The sequence below is a fragment of the Nematostella vectensis genome, chromosome 9 (assembly GCF_932526225.1).
Source record: "Nematostella vectensis chromosome 9, jaNemVect1.1, whole genome shotgun sequence".
NCBI classification, from domain to species: Eukaryota; Metazoa; Cnidaria; class Anthozoa; order Actiniaria; family Edwardsiidae; genus Nematostella; species Nematostella vectensis.
Genome location: NC_064042.1, coordinates 13,038,803 through 13,064,662, shown reverse-complemented (window position 1 = coordinate 13,064,662; position 25,860 = coordinate 13,038,803). Strand labels below are relative to the sequence as shown.

At 37.5% G+C, this 25,860-nt stretch overlaps 1 protein-coding gene across 7 annotated transcripts in view; it reads right to left on the bottom strand.

The window, feature by feature from the left end:
• LOC5506439 overlaps positions 1–25,860 on the bottom strand; it is a 32,989-nt gene that overhangs the window by 4,509 nt on the left and 2,620 nt on the right. Inside the window, exon 2 of one of the 7 annotated variants that reach the window (XM_048733028.1) lies at positions 17,175–17,284. The exons of 1 other annotated variant lie outside the window; for it this stretch is intronic. Coding sequence is in view for 2 of the 6 variants with exons in the window: in XM_032374821.2 (XP_032230712.2) it covers positions 5,583–5,637 (55 nt within the window). In the remaining 4 variants the exon portion in view is untranslated. Of the gene's footprint in view, positions 1–2,634; positions 2,850–5,582; positions 5,738–8,663; positions 8,765–17,174; positions 17,285–18,858; positions 18,920–25,860 lie in introns of those variants that run through there. 5 more of the 7 variants (XM_048733029.1, XM_032374820.2, XM_048733030.1 and 2 more) reach the window with 5 other exon arrangements.

The following is a 25,860-nucleotide window of genomic DNA, read 5'->3' as shown; positions in this document are numbered from 1 at the left end:
ATAAATACATTTTATGAAATTTATATTCATGTTTGGTCCCCCAAAAACATGTCTGTGAGATAATTCGAGTAAGGTATTTTAACTTTAACATCCAATCAACAGCAATCAGCCCAAGCATTTGAGGGTAAAATTCGTGCATTTTATGATATTAATCAGTCATATTTCTTGCAGACATAGTCATACTTGACAGTTTGTTAATTATTTTTCAAGAGAAAGATAACATGCTGTGTGTATTGACTTGGGAGGAAACGGCGACTAAACAATACCTTGATGTAGAGACTAGAGGCTGATCTATGTTCCAACATACGTGGAGAAGTAAAAACAAAAAATAAATAACACACTTTGTTAACTACAAAAGTTGTACTTTTTCTCCTAAATGTTCTTCTAAAGCTGTGAAAAACAAAAGTCGTGGCATAATCAAACCGTCATAATCAAGTACAAGACAAACAATTGCAGACTTTCGAACATAAACATATCTACAACTCGTAAGCAATAATGTTATTTGTCTTTGAGATTTCTTTAGACATTTTGGATCGATTTTTTGTAAAAAAATCTAAATCAAATGCAATGCAAAAAAAACTAACTCGCAAACCACGTTGCGAACCGAAACATCTGAGTATTTATGTAAAATAAACATCCTGTTTGCTTAGAAACTAAAGATAAAAAAGCTGCGTAAATTTACGTCTCTAGTCACGCCATTGAGTCACGCATTGTAATGCGTGACATTCCGTGACTGCTGTACGTGACCAGGCACAAAACAGCTGTAAGGCAGATAAACCAAGAGATAAAAGTCAATAAATGTCCCAGGTTAAGCAAGGGATCACGGACTTACAGGAAATCCAAAAAAACACGCTTAACCATTTTCGTGGAAATACTCTTTCCTTGAGACGTGCTGGACCGGCCGCGGCAAAACCATAATTTTGGCACGGCTATTAGTTTCGCAGATTTTTGTGGTGAAAGCGCATCCTTGAAATATCCGTCAGTCGTAACCCGAAAGCGCGTAGCACGTTTGGATATTCTCTTGCCTTCCCGTTCCCTTGCTCTTCACAGAGGTGAATGCTTTTCAGTATTGTTATTTAACCCTGAATTATTCTATTCGTTGAGGCGAGCTGTAAATAACATGCGGTCGCATTGAGATCAGATTTTTTTTTTCGCACGATATAAAAAAAAAAAAAAAAAACGAAATCACTTTCCTAGCTATGCACAAGTGAAGGTTGTTTGCACAAGCTAGTGCAAAAGTTACAGTGGTAACCCGAACGCGAATTGAGAAAATCTACATACACACATGTTTGCACGGCAAACAGCGAACAGCAGCGGCACAGAAAAACAACTAAAGATTGTCAATAACATCAACAACACGTATTCGCCGCTTGGGGGCGATAATATCAAAATGGCAAACACCAGGGGAACATAAGGGCTGGTCAACCGTGAATATTATGGCTTACAACCTTTAGAAACGTTTTTAAGCTTTGCGTTTAAATTATTTTTGGATGTTTTTTTTTTTATTTTTTCTCTCTTATCGGCTATCTTTTATCATTCACCGTTTAACTAAGGAAGTTAGAGCGACTCAAAAACAGGATTTGTTTTTGAAAGTTTTCCCAGATCAAATGGTAAGCATCGTTTTTAAAGTGGTAAACAAGACGTTTTTATCATAGAACCAAATGTTGGTGTTCGTAAGTAAAAAGTTACCAATGAATAACAAATATGTTCTGTCACTGACCGTTTAAATGGTTTATTAGAGTCTGAAAAATCGTGCTTTGCACCATGGGTGATCTTTTTATTATTAGTTGAGCAAAATGGCGATGTCATAACAGATAAAAATATAAAATTGTTATGATCGCAACCCTGTGTGATCGTCTTCACTTCATTCCCTTTCGCGACTTCGACCAAAAATTATGAGTGAGGAGACGACAGTGATCTCTGATCCGCGTGATGAAACTACGTTTTTTTGAGCGCTATTCAACACTATGTAACACAACACACCCTGCTATAATTTCCACCTAAACATACCAAATTGAAAACCAAACTAGGAACCAATTACTCAATAAACAGTTTACCACAAATGCTACTAGAGAATTCGATAAAATCTAAGAACATAAGATCGATTGTCCCCTTGCACCTCCTACACAAACGTTCTCGAATTCCTTGCTAGTTCGTCATATACACTCTTCATTACCGAGGTTAAGATATTACGAAATTAGCCACTTGAAGTCTACGACGTGCGCTTAGCCACTCGATATACAAGGCTTATAGAAAGAAAAAAAGTTTTTCTACGATTTAAGCTTGATCGCTCTATTCTATTATTTGATTTCACTTGTCATGGAAAACTATAGAATCATAGATTATCATTGGTACAGCACTTTAAATAATTATCACCTATGTGAGAAGAAATACGTTAGCGTAGATTTCTACACTAGTCGTACACTGATAATACATCACTTCGACGATTTTTTTCTCAGCTGTTTACCCGTACTCTAATGTTTTCTCATCGTATTTATCCTTTAAGGCTCTATGTAAACGAGTACTTAGAAGACGACCGAAAACGCGGAAAACTCTTTGCACATATCTAGTACCAGCGACGGTGTATCCTCGGCTTCTTAACGAAGGCACTTATTTTTTGATTAACCAACTTACCAATAAATGAAGAGCATAAATAGTGAAAATGTTCCTAATATTGTATCCTCCATCCATAAGTAAATTTGTTTGAATCTAACTTGCTTTGAGAGTGACCGGGTTATATCGTGACTGAGTAGGCGGAGCCTTAATCTTGACAGGTTATCATGAGTGACAGCAAGGGGAAATAATCGTGACCGCAATATACTGGCTTCCACTTCGACCTCACGACATCTCAAAACCTGGCAAAACATGCGAAAATTGATCACAAACGCAATGGAATGTCGGGACGACACTCTATAAGACTCTTGAAATAATAACTTTAAAATTAGAAGTCGAATTGGCCGAACTAGAGGTCATCCTTTGTCGGCTTGTGTCACGGTTCAACCTCACGGTGGCCACGTGTTCTTGTGAATCTAAAAACCTCTATTACTACATTATTTATTTCAGACCACTCTGTTGAAGAATAAAAGCTTTTATATTCGTTCGAAAAAAAACGCTTGATTTTACATTCGTAAGGCAAAAAATTGTTGGTGCCGTGACTGTATCGTGACACAAGCCGTGTCCGTGACGTGACAATTCCGTGACACCAAGATTGTTATTATTACCATTTCAACGCATCCTACAGAGTTTAGAAAAAAAACATTTTTTTACACACTTATAAAATAACCCTTCTATATTTCAACGATGAACAAATGAAGTTCTTAGAAGCCAAAACACGCAATATGTCCGACCAAAGCTAGATAGCGTGCTGTTGGCTAGGAATTCCGTGCTGTAGTGGGCGCTTTTTGGACGTTTGCTTTGTAGGGAAACGTTATTTACATGCTTTAGCATTAGGAAACAGCTCTGCAATCTGATTTGCGCGGATTTTTTTATCATTGAAATCAAGTTGCCCCCTGATGTAAAAAGGCTGTATTGATACAAGTGTTTCGGATTCATGTCTAATTAAATAAATTCGTGTAAAATTTTACACCACGTTTATTTCTAATATATTGCGTGACTTCGTGACTTTTTTTTTTTACTTAGTGGAACATTATCTTTTCCATAAAGATAGCTAAGGAATTGCTATGACGGCTGTTAAGATATTTTCATCACTCATGAACATATCAAGCTAACCATTTTGAACTTTTCATGTCAAACTGAAAATATCATATTTACAAGAGGGTAGGTAAACTGTTTACGCATTAAACAGGTGTATTTTATTATATCCTTGGAGACCGTCAGAATCGTGAAAAAAGCCATTTTTTTAAGGTCGCGTCCTCTCTGGTTAGAAAATATTTGATTCTTTTGCCAAATAGAAATTCAGCCTCAAGTATCCAACAACGAGGGTAAAATAAATTATTGCAATGAATATGTAATGCAGGATGTATATACGGTGGCTATTATTATATACTTACTTACTAAGGGTACTGTTCTTTGTTTTTAAGATGCCAAAATCTTTATAAAACCACTCATAACAGAACCCTTCACTTTCCATTGGGACCTCTAAATTCGTTCCCAATTTCCCAAAGGTGTCACGCGATACAATCCTAAGACTACGAGATTTAAAAACTTACGGAAATCTAAAGTTTAGTCTCACAAATACAGGAACTTCTTTGATGATTCATGCATGTACGTGCCTATAAAAAAAATTACACTTGCGCGCGATCGTGACTTTTTGGCGGGAAGACAATTCAAAATGGCGGATGCGCATTAACTTTGTTATGTTCATGTGCCATTTGGAATGCAAAAGCACTGGCAAGACTAACCTGACGCTAAAGTCAGGAATTTGTAACAAGCAACATCACTTGTCGATTCAAGTACTCACGAAATATTTACACATAAATCACGCGGACTTGAGAAGGCATCGCCACAGAACGGCCGATTCGGAAATCCAAACAATTCAGCAAGTGGTCACAAAAAGTTATTGTGGGTCTTTTGAATGTGAAAGGTCGCCCTGGCTACAAACTTCGAAATTCCCGCTTAGAACAATGATAAGAAACTAAAATCATTACTAATTTAGTGATTTAACCAGAATCCTTGCTAAAACAAGCTTTGTTTGTCCATGCGAAAAAGCGATTTGGACTTATTTTTTTGCTTTCTGTTTAGTTTGTCAACTGATTGTAAATTTTCAATCGTGGGCGGACCGTACTGTTAAAACTATAGTTCGAACTGATACTCGAATCAGATAAATTTACCCTTAAGTCTCAGAACTAAATACTCCAGTATCTAAGCACCCTTGAATTTTATCCGCAAATCCATAAAAGCGATGCGTCCAAAGAACACGAAATGCGAGAAACGGTTCGATACACATGTTTAATGCACCTACGTGTTGCTATGACCAGCGTGCAGTCAGCCATTCTACTGGAATTTTGTTACCAAAAGCCGCAAAATATGGATCGTGCGGGTTTGTTTACAGATACACAAAACTTGTTAAAAATGAGAGTAAACATGCAAAGGTTTTATTAAAATCAAAAATTAGGTGCTACAAAGCAACCCCAGTTCACAATTCAATTTAATGTATTTCATATAATTATTTTATTGAGATTCATGAATGCATCGATTTTGCCTTGCGGAAGTCAGTAGTAGAATATGACAGCCATGTCTTCTTTTAATTACTCTGGTTTAAGATCACGAATGTTTAGACGATTTGAGAAAGAGAAATAAAAAAACTCGTGTCTAAATAAAGGTTTAAGATATCGAGGATAAAAATATATAAACTCACTTGGAGGGAAATTAAATGATTTTCAGTTGGTAGGATGATTTAGGGGTATACAAACGATCAAAAGTTTACGGTTTTTCTTTTATTAAAAAAAAATATTGCCACCAAATTGCTGACAAAAGTTTCTCGTTTGTTTTCACACCTTGTGATTTACTTAACAAAGATGCTAACAATACTTATTACTGTGTCGCGCGAACGGCAATGAACAGGTTACTAAAAGCCGCCAGTGTTTTAAACGTGAAATATAAGGATACATGAAGTAACAAACCTGGATTAAAGTATGCACCGTATGTCCTCTGAACTCCCCAGTTACTGAACGCCATTCTGGTAAAATTACCTCTTATGTTGAGTTGTTAACCTAGTGGTTGCTGCTGTAGAAATAGATGGGCTGACTTGTGCTTCCAGCTATTTAACGAGCCATTTTAGCGTGACCTGTCATGCGAACCCGATAATTATCACACGCACGCGATAACTCGTTCCAATCCGTCACGCACATAACGCAATGCCTGAATCTTTGCGGTTATAAAAATAACACAAAGTTCGAAGACTTGTGCACTATTACTTTCAAGAATCGTGAAGAGAAAACGGATCGCATGGCATTTTAATGTGTACAGGAGAAGCGACCACAAGGTGGATTAAATACCATGGGGGGAGGGGAGGGTTCAAATCTCCCGTGTCAAGACCAGCTGCTCAATAAACCCGGGTTTTCGCGTGACATTCTGGTGTATTTAAAATGGAAAGTTGAAGTAGAATGTTGTTCCTGTAGACAAAGACACTGCAAAAACGCTTAAGGCAGTTTTACGTCCAGGGCAGACTGAAGTCTGAGAAGAAGAAGACTGAAGAACTGAAGACTGAGTCTGCCCTGAAGAAGTCTTATTGAAGACGAAAATTTGGCAGAGTCGATTTCCAGTTTTTGGTGTATTGTATTCATTGTCCTGGTACGAGATGGCGACAGTTTGGGCTTTTTGATATATATATATATATCGTGACCGAGTTATCAGCTCCTTTTAATAAAGCAAAACTTATAATACCACAAAAAGTGAATTACCACTATTTACCAAAACCATAATCCTAAATCAAAAATCAATTAAAAAGGCTATATTTCCCCAGAGCGCGGATATAAATGAAAGAAGCGGGAGTTTTTGTGGTCACGATTTCAAATTGTCGTGACTATGCTATCTAAACGACCCGGGAAATTTCGGTTTCTATTCGTTAAATGATGTTATACTTGTCGCAAATGCTTTCTCACGTCCACTTGCTCATATTAACGCATTCTTCACCTGCTCGTGTCACGTGGTGCTTCACAAGCGAGATTTAGTCAATTTTTTTAGACACAAACTTAAAGCTGTTAAAACGATGACAAGTGGCAAGGAAGAATCGTTAACCGAGTAAAAGAGTACATTTTTTGGTGTTTAAAGACATCAAAACTAATCGTGAGTATTGAAAAGTATTGAATAAAAACAACAAAAAATATAGTAACTTTAAAGTTATAGTTATTGTTTTCTCTCCCTTAAAAACTATTTAGAAAATGTATTGTTGATAATATTGTGGTAGTGAAATGAATTGTATAAGATAAATAGGTTGATTAAAGTTTCTTGGTGAATGAAGTAGCCACTACGCAACGCAGACTCTTAAGTCTCCTCATTCTATATCGTCCAAGACAAGTGATAAGGGCATTCATACGGTACAAACTTTCCCTTATCGACATCAACTTAGAGTTCATAAGTGAGAGTGACTGATGATCAGTTTTTGTTGACGACTCTTTACCAGTAGTCACTTTGTTTCGTGCCAGGAAAAGACGTAACATCATCTCATCTTTACTTGGCTATCAATCATGTTGCTATCCACTCAAGGATACACGGAACGCGACCTCGTCAAAACTAGATTCACGCGATCAAACAGATTTTTTTAAAGGAATCTCTTTTAGCTGCTATTTTATCACCCTCGTGCCATCGGTTTGCTGGAAGACTTGGAACCTAGGTAGAAACCTACTATCTTTTACAATGAAGGGCTGACTTCCATTTTAATAAAGGATTAAGAATATCTTTACTATAATAATATAAAATAAAAAAGATGATAATATAGAATACAATAATCTGAAATTGAAATTCTGTTTATATTAATATTTAGAAGCTGATATTAAACTAAGGAGAATCGCTGTTTTGAGATGTTGGGGTTTTAGAGATGAAAAAAACCTTTATTAAAAATAATTCTAGCACGAAAAGTCTATCTACTTTATATGAAAAATACGTTAAAACTCAGGTTAATATATAATTGTTCTAATTGGTATGACAGGACGTGAGATCTTTGAGCTAATCAGTGAGTAAAAAGGTCCCGATCTGCCTTACAATTTTGAAAATCTCGGGAGTCTGTGGTCGATTATCCGGTTCATTGTCAAAGATGTGTCCTTTACTTGTCGGAGTATCACATACTAGACGCCATTCCAAACACTTTGCCATACCGCAAAGACGCATTCAAATAAAAGCACGTGCGAAATGCAACCAAAAATAAACAAAAACAACGGCTATGACAGTCTTCATGTCTGTTTCGAGGTTATTTATCTCAACCGAGAAAAGCATGCGGATGAAATAATTAGTTTTCCGTATCATTAACTTGCCCAGACGTTAACTTCCTGTATATGCAAATCTCATGGCTACAAAACAGCAGATTGCCTATTGGGCAACTAACGGGACAATTCAATCCTTATTCGGAGAGGATGTTGAAAATTCTAGCATTTCTATAAATATATACCAATATCACGTTCGTTGAATCCAGCTCTCATGCTCAATGTTGCATTACACTACTTGGCAGTAATTCTTGACGGCAAGGCCGGAGTCAAAACCTTTGTCAAATTCTTAGGTGGCTATTGTGTCTATATGTACCAATGTACCTTGTGCATTCACATACATAATAAAAGAAGTATTTAAACTTTTTGAAATTGTATCTTTATGTGGTATATTCAGGGCAGGTTATAAAGACAACATGAGCGTAAGGCATTCTGGGAAGGATAGCAATTTGGAAGCAATGATATACTAAGCTTTCCCAAGTGTGTAAAACTAGCAGTTGCTCTAGATAAGCTAACGAGAGTTCCTTTCGAACGTGCCTTTAAAGGTGCTTACCGCACAGCAGGGGATACCAAAAATGAAAACCGAAAGGACATGATTATCCCCCCCCCCCCCCCCTTCACCTCAACCTTCTGTCGCTGACACAGCATGGAAAGCAATAGAAAACCGAAACGCTGGCGGAAGGTTTTTGACCTAAACTTGTCAAAGCTGGACCCGGAGTGTTCTAAATAAAAACGCACGTTTGAGAAGTATCCCGTATAAACCTCGGTGTATTTTAAGCTTACGTCTTTTTTATGCTCGGGCACGTCTGGTGCTTTTTCCGCTTTCAGGTGCACACGTACGTGTAGAAATCTGCACATATTAGGGAGAGGCTAATCATTTGTTCCTGTTACGAGAAAAAAAATAGAGATCTTTCTCACAAAGGTTGCCAAACTGTTCAAAATTTTCTTTCTCTTAACATTGTGCCTTGGGCTCCCAAGCTCAATGGATATTGCACGTGCTATCCTAACACTGTGTTTACTCGATAAATTGCTCGAAGGTTACTTCAAATTTCGTTTTGAAATATATTATGCCTACCTTTTTCATACTGTCTCTGTGTGATTTATTTATATTCTAGCTTTATTTATATTCTAGCTTCGCAACGCCACAAAACGCTATTGAACGCCCAAAGTCATATAGAGCCTATCAACCAGTTAGTGTAGGGAAAAATAAATTTGTCTGCCGCACTCGTCTCTCACTCAGCAGAAGCAGATATGTTATTCCGATATTATCAAGCTCTTGAGAACCACTTCAATGTTTCTCGCACATTGAAGCTGACAGAAAAAATAAACGATTCCTGCATGTTCAAGTTTAAATTCTGCAGGCAACCCGATAAAAAATCGTTTTGGAGTCTTTTTAGAAGCAAATCTTTCAGAAGGGTGACTTGATAGTTTGGAGCATTTCCAGAATTTCAAACCTGACGCGTGTGTTTAACCCAAACATCACGTGCGCTCCGTTTACCGTCTTGGCAAGCCCAGAGAACTCGCTAAAAATAATCCGTCTGACAAGAAAAGACACAGCAAATATTGCGACTTTCACACCAAGAGCTCCTAGAATATCTTCTCGGACGTGCAGTCACGTCATGGACGGACGAAGAAAAACTGAAGCTATTATAAAAAAAAAAGTTATCAAGCATATGCCTGCTACCAGGAAGTGGTTGATGTCGAACCATCGGCCGCCATTTTGGATTTGCGATCATACCCTCGGTCCCGAGCAGGATAGCACAAAATAGGGTGGAAGGGTCAAAAGGCAATCTTACGCCTAGTTTTCTTTTTACAATTTTTCATCATGAATAAAAACGATAGCATGCTCGCATGCTCTCCCGTGAAGTGCTGTCAAATACAAGTAGAACCCTCTAAATTGTATACGCTCTTTTTATAAGAAACTGTGTTATAGGAACACCCAGGCTTGATTTTACCTAATTCTAAGAACATGTAGAGGATCAGATAGCTGCAAAAATTGAACCAGCCTCAACTTAAAATTACACGTTCTTATGAAAAATATGCTGTAAATGTCTTTTATCGTTCAAGGGGGCTTATCTCTTTTAAAAGAGAATGGGGTTTGAGATCACGGAATTAAACCTTCTAAGAAAAACCATTTTAATACAGCAATTCATAGAAAATAGATTCTTTACGGTACTTATTAGTGCGCATGAAACACTGAGGCCCTAATGTACGAAGGAAACAGACGGTATCGCAAATAAATTCGAAACCACAAACACCTTCACAAATCAACGCGGAAGAATTCTATAAAATTCAATTATGTCGTATAGGCTTGTTGATTAGTTTTTTGGCGTGTAACAATTCAAGGGGTTATTGATTAAAAAAGAGGGAATGTAATATACCAAACGCCCCCAATAAAATAATAAACTCGCCAAATTGCGAAATCTGCAAAAAATATACCTCGGGCAAAATTATCAGTCTATGTTCCTCCACATCGCTATTCCCATTCGACTCGTTCTTCTAGAAGGTTTTGTCAAAATTAATGATTGATTAAGTTACATATACGTTATAAAGTAAGATCGTCGGTGACTATCTTTCATTTAAAAAAAAATGAGAATCATCAAATATTTAATTCCGTGATTCTGTTATCAAAGGTGGTCGATATAATTTGAAACGATAAGCCCTCTAAGAGAGGATATAACATGCTAGTTGGCATCTGCTGAGATCTTAATATAAATTATGAATGGGGAATTAACAGTGCTTGGATGGCGAGTTTGGTCAAATGATCAATAAGTTTACTTGAAGCGATCTCTGTTAAAATCGCAAAGACATGACCGACATAAATTTAATGAAAAACAACAAATACTCAATGAAATTTTAGAGTGAATTTGGGTTTTGAAACCCCCACACCAACCAATGTCGTCTTCTTAACTTTATTTCAAAGACAAGGTTATAATTGTGAATGTTTTCCAAGAAAAAAAAACGTTTACATGAAAATACCAGGCGTTAAAGCCCTGAATTTCGTTACCCTCACTGCATTAAAAAATATGAAAAACTGACGTGTGAATTGAAGGGTGTGACCGGTTAAATTTCGTGGAAGAACGACTATAATTTAAGAAAAAATCAGAATATTTATTGGAAACACATCAGATGACACGAAAGCTAAGAACTTTTGTGTCATTCCGTGAGCAGCCAAAACATCCACTTAGTCTTAGATTTATGACGCACTGGCACGAGTGCAATATCTATACTATTATATAATACACTAAGAAATGGAAATGGACCACCTTTTACGAAAAAAATGGCTGAGCTAGAAAAATCCGAAACCACGCCATTTCCACATATTGCCGGAGAGGAGGTGTGCAAAATGGTTTTTATTTCAAGGTTATACCGTTTTTGTAAGCGAGAGGATCACACATGCAAAGGCGCCATTTTCAAGATTTCCCGCAGCAAAAAGGACTAATGACCTTCAGACATCCGTGTCTCTCAACAAAAACACACTTTAAAAGTATACAGTAATAAGTCTATCTCCTAAAAAATCATAGTAGAGGAGAAATCCTATTCTAGACAATTTCGGAAGATGTGTAAACAAACCTTCGAGCGCGCGGAAAATCAAATCTGAAAAAGAATTCGGATACTTGCCGTAGCTTCTTTTTATAGTTTATTAGAAAAGCATTATTTCTACCTCGAAAAGAAAGTAGTTTCTTTAGCTCCATCGCGCATAATATAAACAAGAAAACGCAAACAAGAAAACGGAAGAAACGCAAACAAGAAAACGGAAGAAAGGCCTTTTATCTACAACTGCAAGACATTTGACTTTTGAACAACTTCATTTCGATCCATAAAAGGACGGTGCATAAACGCTTATTCAATCAGATCGAGATGGTGCACAACACTTCTTATTACATCAGATCAATCTCGATATAAGAAGTACTCTTTGATTTTTTTTACAAAAGCAAAAGGTTTGTTCATTACAAATAGTAGGCCGTCATTTTGTGTTTTCAGACCCACATACCTTTTATGTCACATCGAATTTCTTTAAAAAGTATGGAATCGAACACCAAATAACACACTAAGACCAAAAAAGCCAAAGAAGCGATGATTCACGATCCACTCTCAAACTCACTCCACTCCCAAAACCCAACACATGAACGTGCGAAATTTGAATGGTTTGAATTTGCCCGATTCCCGCCAAAAACATCATACACAGGGCTCCCAAAACGGATATAGGAAAAGGTGGAATACTGAAATATGGGCGGTATTTTATAGAAAGCGCCTTTTCACATTTTTATGAGGTAAATTAAATATGAGATAAATATATTATTGGGGACTCAAAAGGGATGCATTTGTTTATTTAATGTTTACGACGACGCATAATATTCCCCTAAAGCACTAGGAAGCCAATACATTGAAGGATTGAAATATACCTTAAAAAGTTTTGTACAACAAAGAATTGCTTTTTCGTGAATATTTCACGGGTAACCACTAGTTATATTATTGTCACAGAAATCGAGATCTGAAGTAATATTAGTATCAAGCCGTCTTTTATTTATTGAACTTAAGCGGCGCACTAGAACATATGTTGAATATTTCTACTTCATTAATATAAAAAAATAAAAACAATGTTTCTAGAATTATTTAATAAAAATCATTTAACCATTTTCGACCATTTTTTCAGGAGTTATCTCTACCATTAATTTTAGTCGGTGTAATTGCATTATCCTACACAGTTTGCGTACAGGAATCTTAAAAGAAACCATTTTACTATGGGCTTCTGTTTTTTAAGACATGTACCTTAAACAACTAACAGGGTCGAAAAAACCCCAGTACGATTCCTTCAATATACCAGGCGGATAACCAAGCGAACCCCAGATTCATGTCGGATTTTTTGGCTAGGTTTTACTTAATCCTTTAATGTCGAGTGAACCGTACAGTTTCAAATTCACGCCGAGTCTCCAGGATTTGCTAAAAGGATGTGAAGGGGCATATATATCATATTGCAAACAATTTAAGATTTTAGGATTTTCTCCAATGTAGAATATATATTTTTTTTGTTATGTGTCTTTGAGCTATTACCTATAATCGTGGTGCACGATTTTTGGCCGTGGGCTGCTCAAAGTTCTAATGAATTTTTTTCTTTAGATTTCTATATCATCTTCAATGTCTCTAATATCCCCTTTTTTATCTCCCAGTAACTGACTCGTAATGTGTTCTGTCCGATGGTTATGCTGCAGGTTGTTTCGTGACGCGAATAAGTTAGAAAGTGGAAGTGATTAATCAAGCCATCATCTGGGGACGTGACCTCCGCTTAGCCACAGGAACGAAAAAAGCATCTAATATCAGGCATTTGCATAATACCTAAATTGCGCAAGCATGCAACGCATCGGGAGAGACATATAGATCACCAGCTGCGGTGGCACCAAGGCGCTTGTACCCCACCCCCCCCCTCTTCCCTCTTGACCGCCAAAATCTTTTCATAAAAGAATCACTAAACCTGTGATATCTATGTGTTCGCAGACTCGTTTGCTCATCACCCGTCTATCGTGTATAACACATCGCTTGAGAGAGCCTTTTTCCCATTGGAACTATTTTTCTTTAACTAACTTTTTCGAGCTTACCAATTAAACTATAAGGAAAGAAACGACAATGAAGATCGAGAGGAGAGTTTAATAGCTGCGAAACAGCTGTGACCTGCGCTTCCATCTTAAAGGCCGGTTCTCACTAGGACGCAAGTGTAAGCGAAAACGGAAGCAGATCACAAGTGAGAATCGTTAAACACAAGCGCAAGAAAATCAAGCAGTTGTGTTCTCTTGCGCTTGTGTTCCAGTGAGAATCGGAAAATTAGGCGCTCTGCGTTTGCGTTTACGTCCAAGTAAGAACCAACATTAATATGTACTTTCCGTGCGGAACACACCCGGGTTTTGGTAGCAAGATTACCTTGCACGGTAATGATAAGATAAACCTTTTAGAGAAAGAACGAAGCTTTCCTTCATGAAATTTCTTTTTAACGTGGGAAGGGGAGGGGGGGGGGGGGGGGAGAGAGAATACCTAGAGTTTGCACGAGGCCACTATCTTAGACGCGGAAAAAGAAAAACATAATGGAAAAATATAAAAATAGCTCAATATTTGATAAATTTTTCGAAAATGCGAGTGCTTCAAATCGACCACGCCTACGTAAATAATACGGCTTTTTTTTAGAATTTCGAACAATGGAGAAGGATATTCCTTATTGCATTGTGAATCACGTTTTCCCTCGCAGAATTTATCTGGCTTACTTCATGTCGAATTCCAACAGATTTATACAAAGTACTCTGGAATATTATGCTAACAAAAAAGACAAAACCCGTGTCCTTTCCAGCTGTCAGTGTTAGGTCTATGTCGCTTTGTAGCCACAGACTCCCACATATCAGTTTAGAAAGTTCTTACTAAGAAAATTGTGATTAAACACACCACTGTAATCGTAAAATAGATATCTACTTACCTCGGTTAATATCAAAAGCTTCTTTGGTCAATATCAAAATGCTTTTTGTATATTTAACGACTTTTAAAGATTTGGGGGCTTTGGGTTCGATTTTCCCTCATATTGCGATTGTATCGTGTCACGTCTAACGCTAGCCTCGTTTCGAGATTTTAGACATCGGGGGCATGGGCACGAGAGGAGGTTTCTTTTGTCATACTTGTTTCTTGCGCTATTTTTGCAGTAGTTCTTCTTTTCAAAACGATTGCTTGTCGTTTGTAATTATTCTTATTTCCAAGCCGTTATCTTTTTTTCTGGGACTTTGGAAGAGTGACCCCGCCCGAGATAATTAAAAATTATTATAAATTGAAAGTCCGTATTTTCTTTAAGTAATATTTTATCGTAAAAGCATAAGTTTTAAGTGCATTACTTTCTTGTCCTGTTCTGATATTTTTAATGAAAACTTGAAACACTCTATTTTATAGAGTTTATCCCTAGTATATTTTTATTGGGCGTCACTCATCGCGAATACAAGAAATCGTTGTCGTTTTTTTTTAAAGATATCGGGCTCTGTTTACTAGTAAGATCATGTAAGCTCTGTTGACTGTTTTTACGAACATTTTCTAATAAAGACTGTTTCCTGCTTTCTCGACTACACCTCCTCTTTTTCGCATCGGCGAGTGTTTTACACGAAACCCTAATATGGAATATAGATATTTCATAATACGGAAAAAACAAGTACCAAAAATCCCGATAATATTTTGCCAACTTCCTCTAAAAACATATGCACTCGTATATACTACCATGCGCTAGACGGAGCGCAACCGGCAAATTCATCGCAAATAGTAGAGTGGACAAGAAAACCGAATCTGTCCATTCACCGACTTAGTCATTTGCCACGCCTGCAATATAGTACGCAATAGGTTGAATTCTTACCATGAGCTTTTCAAGTTTTTTGACAACTCGCCGGCAGAATTAGTTCTTCAAAATTGTGTTGTGATTGATGCAATTGCACCCGAAAAAAGAAAGTGAAAACTGGAAGATTGCACGATAGGATACATAATAAAAGTCAGGCCCATACCAAGGGGGGTGCAGGGGTTGCGAACGCGCCCCCCACAACGGCCGAATTTCCCCTTTTCGGTTATCAATGGACGTGCTATTTATAGACAAAACTATAAAGCATAAGCTATATCACTCTGGTACGTAGCCAAATCCGGCAATACGTCCCGCGAAGATACTGCAAAGGCATATAAAATCCCTTTTTGTTCTTTTGGGGTTGTTCAGATTTCTATCAGAGAACTCATCCCTCCCCCCCCTCTCCCCCCCCCCCCCGGAAAAAGTATCGATCGACAGGATGGAGGTCTGAAGGCCTTTTATGGTAACTCAACCATGACGGATGGCGTTATCTTCTTTTCCAAGTATTCCTCCCGTAAAGTCCGTAGGAAGAGGAGCTGTTATGCTTTTGGTTCTCTGTAATTCAAAACTTTTTCACAACAGGGAAAATAAAAGTATTCTCGAAATTTTGTAGAACAATTTGTAACATGAAATATATATTTATTAAAATCTTGAAAAAAATAATCACGACAAACTGTCAAAAAGGTCATCACCCTTTTCTAAATCCTAGATCCGCCAAGGGCATGGCGTTTGAAATACCGTTTTTATATAATTGTGCGATAGAGATCGGAAAACTATAAAATAATCGACAGAGATGTTCAGCAGAAATAGTCATTAAGGGATAATATTTGATAAAAACGTTGTTGATCTCCCTTACGCCATCCCATATGCTCACTTGTTTACACTCATATTATATAAATTTGAGTTATATAAAAAAATCTTGTTGCTTGCATACTTGTCAGAACTTGTCAGTAAGTTATTATCGTTAAATCTAAAAAAAAAGATCCCCTTTGCAGCAAAAAAAGCACAACTCTTGTTAATCTTTCTCTCATCCAGAAGCAATCTTTTATAAAGATTTTTTTTTTGCTAATGCTCTTTAAGCCAACAACCCACGGCGCATTTGTTGAAAACTTGTTTCTTTTACCTAAAGCCGCAATACGCGTTTGACGAAGCGTTTAATAACTGCTCCACTTAGCCAGACATAATATCCGGGAATGACCGGGGCACAAGGCATAAACCAGCCTTAGTAAAGATCTCAAAACAGCACGTAGAGAAATCGTATGTCATAATAACTGCTGCTCTTTTAAAAGCGACAGAAACGATCAGGAAATGAATATAAAAACATGCATTTTTCACTGAAGGTGTAAGGAGGGGAAGCACGGAATTTTTGGTCCTTGCTTGTGTTCACGCTTGATGTTATTTGGACCTCAAGTAGTAATTTGTAATTTAGATAACAACTAAATAGAAATAAATGACTATATTATTACGAGCAGTTGTTAGACATATGACTGTAGCGTGGTTTGAGGAGTTTTCTTAATAACCAGTAAAGGCTGAGACAGTGACAGGCAGTAACGGCAGAGATTCGTTAATAAAAAGACAATATGGAAATATCTATGCATCCAGCTGATGTGTCACGAAACGTGCACAGTACAAATACAATAGAGTCTCTTATAGTACTTATCAAAAATGTTTAAAAATGCAGACGACCACCTTTGTACTACAAACCTCCTAAACAATACGTTCAACACAAGGGTTTCCCTCCTACATAAATTTTCGACCTCACAAAATAAACTCTCGTGAATCGTCTCATGGATCCGTGTGACAAAAAGAATGTATAAATGCCTGTCCATATGATAAGAATAATTCTACTAAAACAGTGGTAAGAGCTTGCCGGTCGTATGTCCATGAGCGGTCGCACGTCGGAAGCATTTCAGCAAGAAAACCAGAATAAACGATATAAATACCTTCTTACATGACAGCCTTTATGTCTGTGAATCTGTCGTCTAAGTAGTCTATGTGTTTGACACGCAATAGGACTTCGCGGGTGCAATCAAGCCCCAGTTGTGTGTTCCCACTTTAAGAAGGAAAAATTTTTCTCAGTAAAAATGCTGGTTTGGCGTGACCCCCAGGTCATCACAGCCGGTGTTACGTCACAGGCATCCATAATATCCCTCCCGTCCCCTGGTGGATACGGGGTAAGTACGTGCTGCTATGTCAAACGGTAGGACTTAGCGTCGTGACGCCGATTGACTGGTGGATTCCATTTTACGTTGATATCAACCGTTTAATAACAAATACTCAACGCGTATTCCATCTGAAAACCAACATCATTAACGCCTTTCAAAATTTCTCGCATCTACAATTCGCACGACATTTTTCCTAGGGTAAACTGCTGCAAATATTATGTGCTGAAATTTGGTTCTTTCGTTTTGAGTTTTTTTTTCTACAGAAATTCGAATTAACCTGCTCGACATTGCATTTCCTATTGTCTAGAATGTCTTTTATAAATTATACAACTCGTCTGTCTGGAATTCTAATCGCTCCCCGTGCTATCACGTACGTTACGCTTTGAAACGAGTCAAACTGATCATCTACTGAATCATTCTGATGACAATTACTCTAAAATACAATTTTCCTCATTTAAAAAAGGCATCGAATTTTATATTTTCTAATGAACTTCCCATTGATTAAAACCTGCATCATGGCATCAGCCAAATTCAACACCATAAGTATTTTCACTTCCTCTCTTTTAAGAAATGGTCGAAACGCATGTTAAACACTGCTAGTACAAGTAACCATAGTGTAAACTCTCGTTTACTGGTGTGTTTGGACAGAGCGCGCGAACGGTGTACTTTGAACCCTATATCTGCGTCATCATGATTCCCATGTGAATGAACTGCGACGCTAAAATTCTTGAAAAGAATTTGCTTAGAACGACGCAAATATGCCAATCACTTGTCATAACTAGGGGCCCCAAAGAGAGCTACACTCACGCGAGAAGGTGGACAAAGATGTCTTTATAATGCGAAAAAACCCATAATTACGACGTACAAGCCCACTCTTATATTATTAAAAGCATCAATCAAAATGGTTCAAATATTTTCCACATGGGTAGTTTTATATACAACTAACAGTTCGTTTTCTTCTAAAAGAAATCAGGTAACATTTCTAGTTAATGTAATTTATGTCAGAAAATGCCTGATTAGAATTTTTAAACTTTAGGGGTGGGGACGATTTATATGTCGCAGAAATATTTGCGATGTTTATGCAATAGTTCTTTACGAGCTAGAACGATTGATAAAGGAAAAACACTGAGCCTACAATCTATCACTGTAGTCTAAGACGCAACCGTATTCTGGTCTCTCAGTTTTTTGTTCAACATTGGAAGAAAAATAATGTGAAGAAATCTCGGAATAACTATTTTAAAAAAACAAAATACTTCTACTCATTCACCAAATTAAAAATGAAAAACGGATTGCAGTTTCCTTCGATGTCAGAGATGAAGGCAGGCAGTGACTCTCTAAGCTAAGATGTAGGACCTGTATCCAGAACGTTTTCAACGTAATCGACAAATATCTTCCAGGTCAAAAACACACCCTTTGGATCTTTAGTAAAAGGCAAATGCACGAGTCGTGAAAATCAACTTACAAGTCATAATATTCGCTGTGCTGCAGGCTTGCCCGTCCATGTGCGCAATTCCTTTAATTGTGATAAAACGTAAAGTAGTAACCGCGTCTTTAGCAAAAAAAAAAAAAAAAAAAACACGCATGCGCGATAGGACACATTGTCTCGCAGACGACATCATTTACTGGGCAGCCACGAAGATGGTGAATGCTTTTAGACACACACAACCTCGCTTTGCTATCTTTATCAACAAGAGAAATAATCCGTTTTCATTTTAACTAATAATATGAATTATGAAAGCTATATCCTTGGCATTCGTTGGGGAGAGTTGAAAATCTGTTTGATCTCGTAAAGCAAAAATTACATTTGCATATATAAGGAACGTGAGAATATGAGTAAGGATCATTAAAAAGCATAACGTCAAACGATGACGGGAAATACATAGTATGAGACAATCAAAATGTATACACACGTTACTATCATCTCAAATTAACCTTATATCATCAATGACAATGGCATTATTTTCATTTTCTAAATGCAAAACTAGTACCATAAAATCAAGTAATGGCAAATAGGTTCGGCTTTTCTATGTTTTACTAAATTTCAAATATAAAATATAAAATATTTTTGGTAAGTTCTAGACATATTTTAGATCACGTTCAATAAGAAGTCTTTGTTACTTTTATTAAAAAACACATCTGTTTAAGTCGTTTATTAATTCTAAACGGTGTATACAAAACGAGGAAGTTAAACCACGAACGTGACTAAGCTCTAATTAGAATATCATTTATTCATGTTCACACCACTAAATGACATTACACTTATTAATCTAGAAAATGTTAGTCATAATACCTTTTAATTAGCTGGTTTCCTAGCGCTGAAATAAAGCTTATAAGTATATAAATAAAAGGTTGGTGGTATTCTATTTGGCAGTGTATTTTCTTCTCTGAGCCGTGCATCACGTTTTGCAATCTTAAACTCCGAAGATGTAAGCAAATTGAAAGGGAAATTAGCAGAATTGAGCAGACCTTGTGTTGGCTACTGTGTGGTTGGGCTTCCTTGCTTTATCAATATAATTAGAATTGATTGGAAATGGTTGGCTAAAAAATAATCTAAAAAATAAGCTAAAAAATGATCTAGCTGGGATAACACATTGCTTAGGGTAAATTAGAAAAAGCAAAAACTCGTCCATAATGATTTTTTGAGATTCTAACTTTTTTTTTTTTAGCTCCCGCCTGGTATTAACGCTCGTAACGCCGCCAAAAAGCAAATAGAATTTATTGCCTCACAGTCATAGAATCCTTTTTCTGAAATGATGAATCTATCTCTACTAAGGATATACAGTTTTTATTAAAACCTATTTATAAGAAACCGTAAGACAGAATTATTAGACCATGCTAAACAAACGTCAAAGCCAAATTTTCTTTCTCTTTTCTAACGCTCACACATGATTTTTACCGGATACCATGTTCACTGAATGGAAATAAAAACATCCCATTTGTAATATACTGTAAATAAGCACCTAAATATTGACATCTAGAAGGCTGCCGGTAAAATGGGGATTCTCCGGGGTGCGGAGTCGGATTAGGAGCGAAGCAATGCAGGTGTTCAAATGAAATTCATTCCAGAGACATAGCAGTAAAAATAGACTTCTCCATGTTGTAATTCGCAAAGGAAATCAATTTGAAACAGGTAGTTTGGAGCGAACTTCAGAACGAAACTCAGGCGAATCCCTAGATTCGCTCCGGCTGTTTTACCGACAGCCACACCTACAAGCAAGCTGCCGAATCACTTATTCGTCGTGGTAATGCTTTAGTATAGCAGTAGCGGATCTAGGGGGAGGGGGGGGGGGGGGGTTAAGGGGGTCTAAACCCTTCCTTTGGGCTTCCAGAAAGCCATATGTAACAAAAAAATTATCCCCTCCCCCCTTTGTCACTGAGCCAAACCCCCCTTTAGCGAAAAGCTAGATCCGCCCCTGAGAAGAGTGTGTGAAAATGAGTATCACAAAAAAACCTAGCTGTATATTTTACAACTGCATAGCAGTAAGAACGCCGCGGTCATGACAGGAAAAAGTGCTTTCATTTTCTGTTCACCACAAAACTTATCAGAATGTTGAAAGAAATGCTATCAAGTGGCTTCAGGCGTGTCACGTGCGTGTAGGCCCAGGCAGGTAAAGGGGACCTGACCTCGCAAGCAAACAGGAAAAGACAAGAGTTCATTTAAACAGTTTGCCATACTGCACCATTACTATATAAAGTCAGGCCTTGGTAGAGTAATTGGTATAGCTTGAAACGGCATACTATTCTTCCTACTTAACCGCCAAACTGTCCCCAGAAATGTGTGCTTTGAAAGCCCAATGTGGCTTAATATGAGTGCGTTTCGCAAAAAACTTCGAAAAAATAAATATTCGACAATAAGATTGGTTCTTACAAGGGCGCAAAGCATAAACGCAAGAAAATCAAGCAGTTACGTTGTCTTGCGTTCCATTGAGAATCGGAAAATAACGTGCGTTGCGCTTGCGTCATAGTGAGAACCACCTTTACACTCGTCAGTCAGACGAGCCTCAAGTGTTTCTCAGTGAAACGCGTTTATCCTATTACACAGTATACGACTCCTGACTCTGTGGTTTCACCTAGGTTTAACTGTAAATATACAATACTTTGTTAACACAGATCTCTTTTCAGGAACAATGGGGCCGTATGATAACCTAAAATGAACCATGAGTAAGGCATTTTTTTAGACAATATGACAATGACTTAGGAAATATGGCTGAGAATGGAATTACATATTTCTATCTTATTAAAATAGTGTAGCCATGACAGTCTGCAGTCTGCTGTACAAAAGTACTGGAAATGTATTTTCATAACTTAACGCATCCATGCACGAACCTACGGCTTTAAGAAATTTAGGTTTGATATCTTAGATTTTCACTGGTTGAAAAATGTTAAAATGCGGTTTAAAAAATGAGAATAAAGGTAATAATTCGCTGAAGGTCTGAGCTCATCTGTAGCCATTATGGTATCGGAATATTCTAGCTTATGAGTGAAGTCGTGCTTTCTTTCACGAACGCTCTGTGATAGAGACAGCCCCAAGGGGGGTAGGGGGTTGGGGCGTGTCTGACCCTCTATGACTCTAACGAACTATAATACATTTCCTTCATTCGTTCAGTCAACCAATACGCTCCTTCAGTCATTATAACAAAGAAAATGACACGCATTTTTAACACAAGGAATTTTAATGGGACAGGTATATTACAACATAACAAATATAAAATAATGGAATTATTCCTGCTGTTAGTTGTCGACATCGTTCAAGCTCAAAGCGTGCCTAATTGATGCACGAGACCCTATGGGCGAAAAACAGTCAATAGCGTCTGGTTTGCAACACATCGTGAAAGCCATCAATTGTAACAACACTCTTTCCATTAGTTGCGGGGAATGACTATTGCTCAATAAGAAGCGAGAGTCGACCTCTCAAACCTTCATTTCACCGAGACAAACACAGACAGACATCTTTTTTTAACATGTATATCAAAGCGTAGTCAATACACACTTTTGCGGTACCGAGGGCGGGCGCATAGTACATTAAAAGTATAAGTACTACTTTTAAACTCAGACGAATTGAAACATTACGCAGCGTATTCTTGTCAGGTGCGATAAGACGCTAAGTGTTCCAACAGTAAAAGGTATTGATGGCTACACGTGAACCCGTGCACGCCTCCCTAGGGGATGGTCCCAGGGGGTGGGTGACCTCTCGCTTGACCGGCCCGGGATTGTTTTAAGGCGCAAAGATCACGCTCAATAGGTTTGGGCAATTTGGAATATTTCATCTCGATCTTCATTTCATGCTCCTTCTCATGTTCATGAGTGTGGAGAGCCTGTGGTTTTGTGGCTGAAGGGGGTCTGGACTTGCTGCTTAATAATAACAGGCAGAGCTAATATGCCTGCGGTACAACTTTTGTTATTTCTCAGCGAAAAGATGTAATTCTAGTCGACCTCAACTACCTCAGCGATTAATCAAAACGAATCACAACGCGCGCGTGATATGTTTATAAAAATCAAATGATAAGTTTGTTAAGAAACTGCCCAATTACAGTAATAGCATTAATCTAGAGAGTGCAATTCTTGCTCGGGGCGACATCGTTGGATCTATGGATGCGACAGATGGCCATGGAATATGATTTTCCATGTGGTTCTGGTCACGTCTTGGGTTAAAAAGAGCTTGACGCACGTCGCAAGAGCCCCAGAGCTCAAAATATCTGCTTTTACGGGGTAAAGGTCTAAAAGTGTGCAAAATGATGCACTATTTACCGGCTTTTTTATCTTTCTCTTGTAAAAAAAAGCATAATTCAAAACATGCAAACATAACTCTTAGATCTACCTAGAAATTCAAGCAAGGAACGTGCCAAATGGTGCAAAAGCCACCGGCTTTTCAAATTTTATTTTGGAATAAAAATGATTCGAGACTCAAGAGTCGCTGAGAGTAAAGTACATACACAGTAGAAGGAGAATTCTAAGGCAACATTAAATGCATCTACAAAGGCACAACGATAAACTCAATTTTGAGGCAACTTGCAAGGCAACATGCAATACACTTGCAAAGAAACTTGTAACAAAACATATATACATGTTGTATACAAGTACAAACTTCATGGCCGCAATTATTGCGTCGTATCGCGTTAACAATTGATATTACTGATAATAAATGAGGGGGAGCGGTGCAAAAAGTAGGTGCAAAATCGTGAGAATTACTCACAACCACAAATCCTATTTGGGTCGCTACTATAAATCGGATTAGGGGAAATTGCATGCAACGAGAGACACGTTTGCTACACATCAGTCACATCAACGGCATAATCCATTTACCCCAAATAAAAGAAATAATTGCAAGAATGTGTTGTCAATATCTGATAAAAGAAATCAATGTTTCCGAAATAGCTTGCTATGAAATAGAAAAAAATGTCCTGAAATGGTAGAATATCTCTCGTCGTTATAACAAAATTTCAATGACCTGCAATTAACAGGCAAGGGAAGTTTAGCTGTGGACCATTTATTTGGGTGTGGACGAATATTTTAAGCGACCGTCTCAGTCAGAGGATATTGCATCGCCCTTTTGATGGAATATTCAATGTGCTAATTGACAAGTCCTACAGCTCAAAAGCCACTAATTGGATATACCTTAACGATGCTATAAAGTTGTTGAAAATCAACGCAGATAAAATGAATTTTGTCCTTTCTAAAGACTAGCTACAATTTTAAGGAGAAGAATACTTTTAATAATGCGAATAGCAGAATGTTACCCCGCTTGCAGAACTCTCTTCCCCTTTGCTTTTAGCAGTTTACTTACCGATTAGCACCTGTATGTTCGAGCATTGTACGGTGGTTTAAACATAAGCGAGATACACTAGGGAAAAGCCTGTTAGCAGCTTGTCTGTAGTAGTGTTTTATATCGTCATCAACTTTTAAAAGGTGAGAAGAAAACACCCTGGATTTTCAAATCTCCTAAAAAAAACTTAGTCGACTCTTAAGTGAACAGGCTCCTAAAATTGAAAAAATTCAAAAGTTTAAGAGGTTGAAAAAAGCAAATTATTAGAAGCAGAATTTCAAGCACCATTCAAATGACAAGCAGGAAAGTGATAATAGCAGTGACTATTAGTTATTACCACAAGTGGGTATAATCTATGCTCTCTCTCGACACCATAAAGACATGGGATTGTTTACCTAGTTATCCTTCTCATGGAGGACTCATGTATAGGAATATCGACCTTTTGGGTTCAAGCAAGGTGACACATTATCCAGTTCCCCCACCCCCTCCCTTGTCTAATAGGCCAGCAATAACCCTATTTGTTCTGTTTGTTTGTTTGCTTGCTTGCTTGTTTGCTCGCTTGCTTGCTTGCTTGTTTGTTCGTTTTTTTGTTTTTTGTTTGTTTGATGTTTTTTTTTTTGTTTGATCGTTTGTGTTTTATTTGTTTTTTTTATTTGTTCGATTTTTTGTTCGTTGTCGTTTGTTTGTTTTTTCAAGAAATTTTAAGGTATTTTTTTCTCCCGAAGAGGACGTAAATTTTTTAGTTTTGGGGTTTTACAACAGTAATAGTTCTAGTGAGAGCATTGATTTCCGTTTTGCTTTTTTTGTATTTTTGTTGAAGGGCTTCTGTTCAATAGTTTTTTTTTTTGTCAAACATAGCTTTTTAGGAAAATCTCTACCTTGGCTATGTTTAATTAGTATGTACTGTTAAGCGAGGAGAGCAGAAAGGCTAAAACACTTTTCAATCATATTGGTGAAAAGTAATAATATATTCTACCAAGACCTTTACAAAAACAATTAGACAGTTTTGGTATTGCAGGAACATTCAGGTCGTGTGCAAATCATCGTGTACGATCATGCACAAATTGACTGGAATATGGAGGATGTACAACCTAATTTCTCAAACTACACACGATCAACACGAGATGAATATTTTCATAACAAATAAAACATGCTAAGAATCTGTAAAAATAGTTTGCTGTAACACCAAGAGTGCTTTGAACGAGAAAGAAACTCGCGCATGCGCAGTGCAACAGTGGTCCATCTATTACTGCTGTTTTCAAATATTCTGCGACCTGTCGCTGTCGATTTCCAACTGCCAAATCCTCTTTTGGCTTCCGTCATTCATAACTCTTGAAGTCTTTTCATTGACCAGCACTGAAATGGTTTTCAGTCATGCCACCTTCTTCAAGGAGAGACCAATCAAAGAGTACCAAATGTGATTCCGTTAGTTTGAATGACGGAGGCCAGAAAGCGATTTAGCGCTTGGAAATCGGTAACAAGACTTCGCAGAACGTTGAAAATGTCAGTAGGTGTCCACAAAGAGGCCACTTGTCAAAGCAACGAAACAATGGTAACTCAAATGTTGCGTATCCAACATTTGACGTAAATAAGCTAGAAGCGACCAATATAACATAGAGATTTTACTGAAGCTTGATTCGTAAGATTTACTGTCGAATCCGTTGTATCGCGACCCGCGTTTTCAAAACACGATTTGTTTTG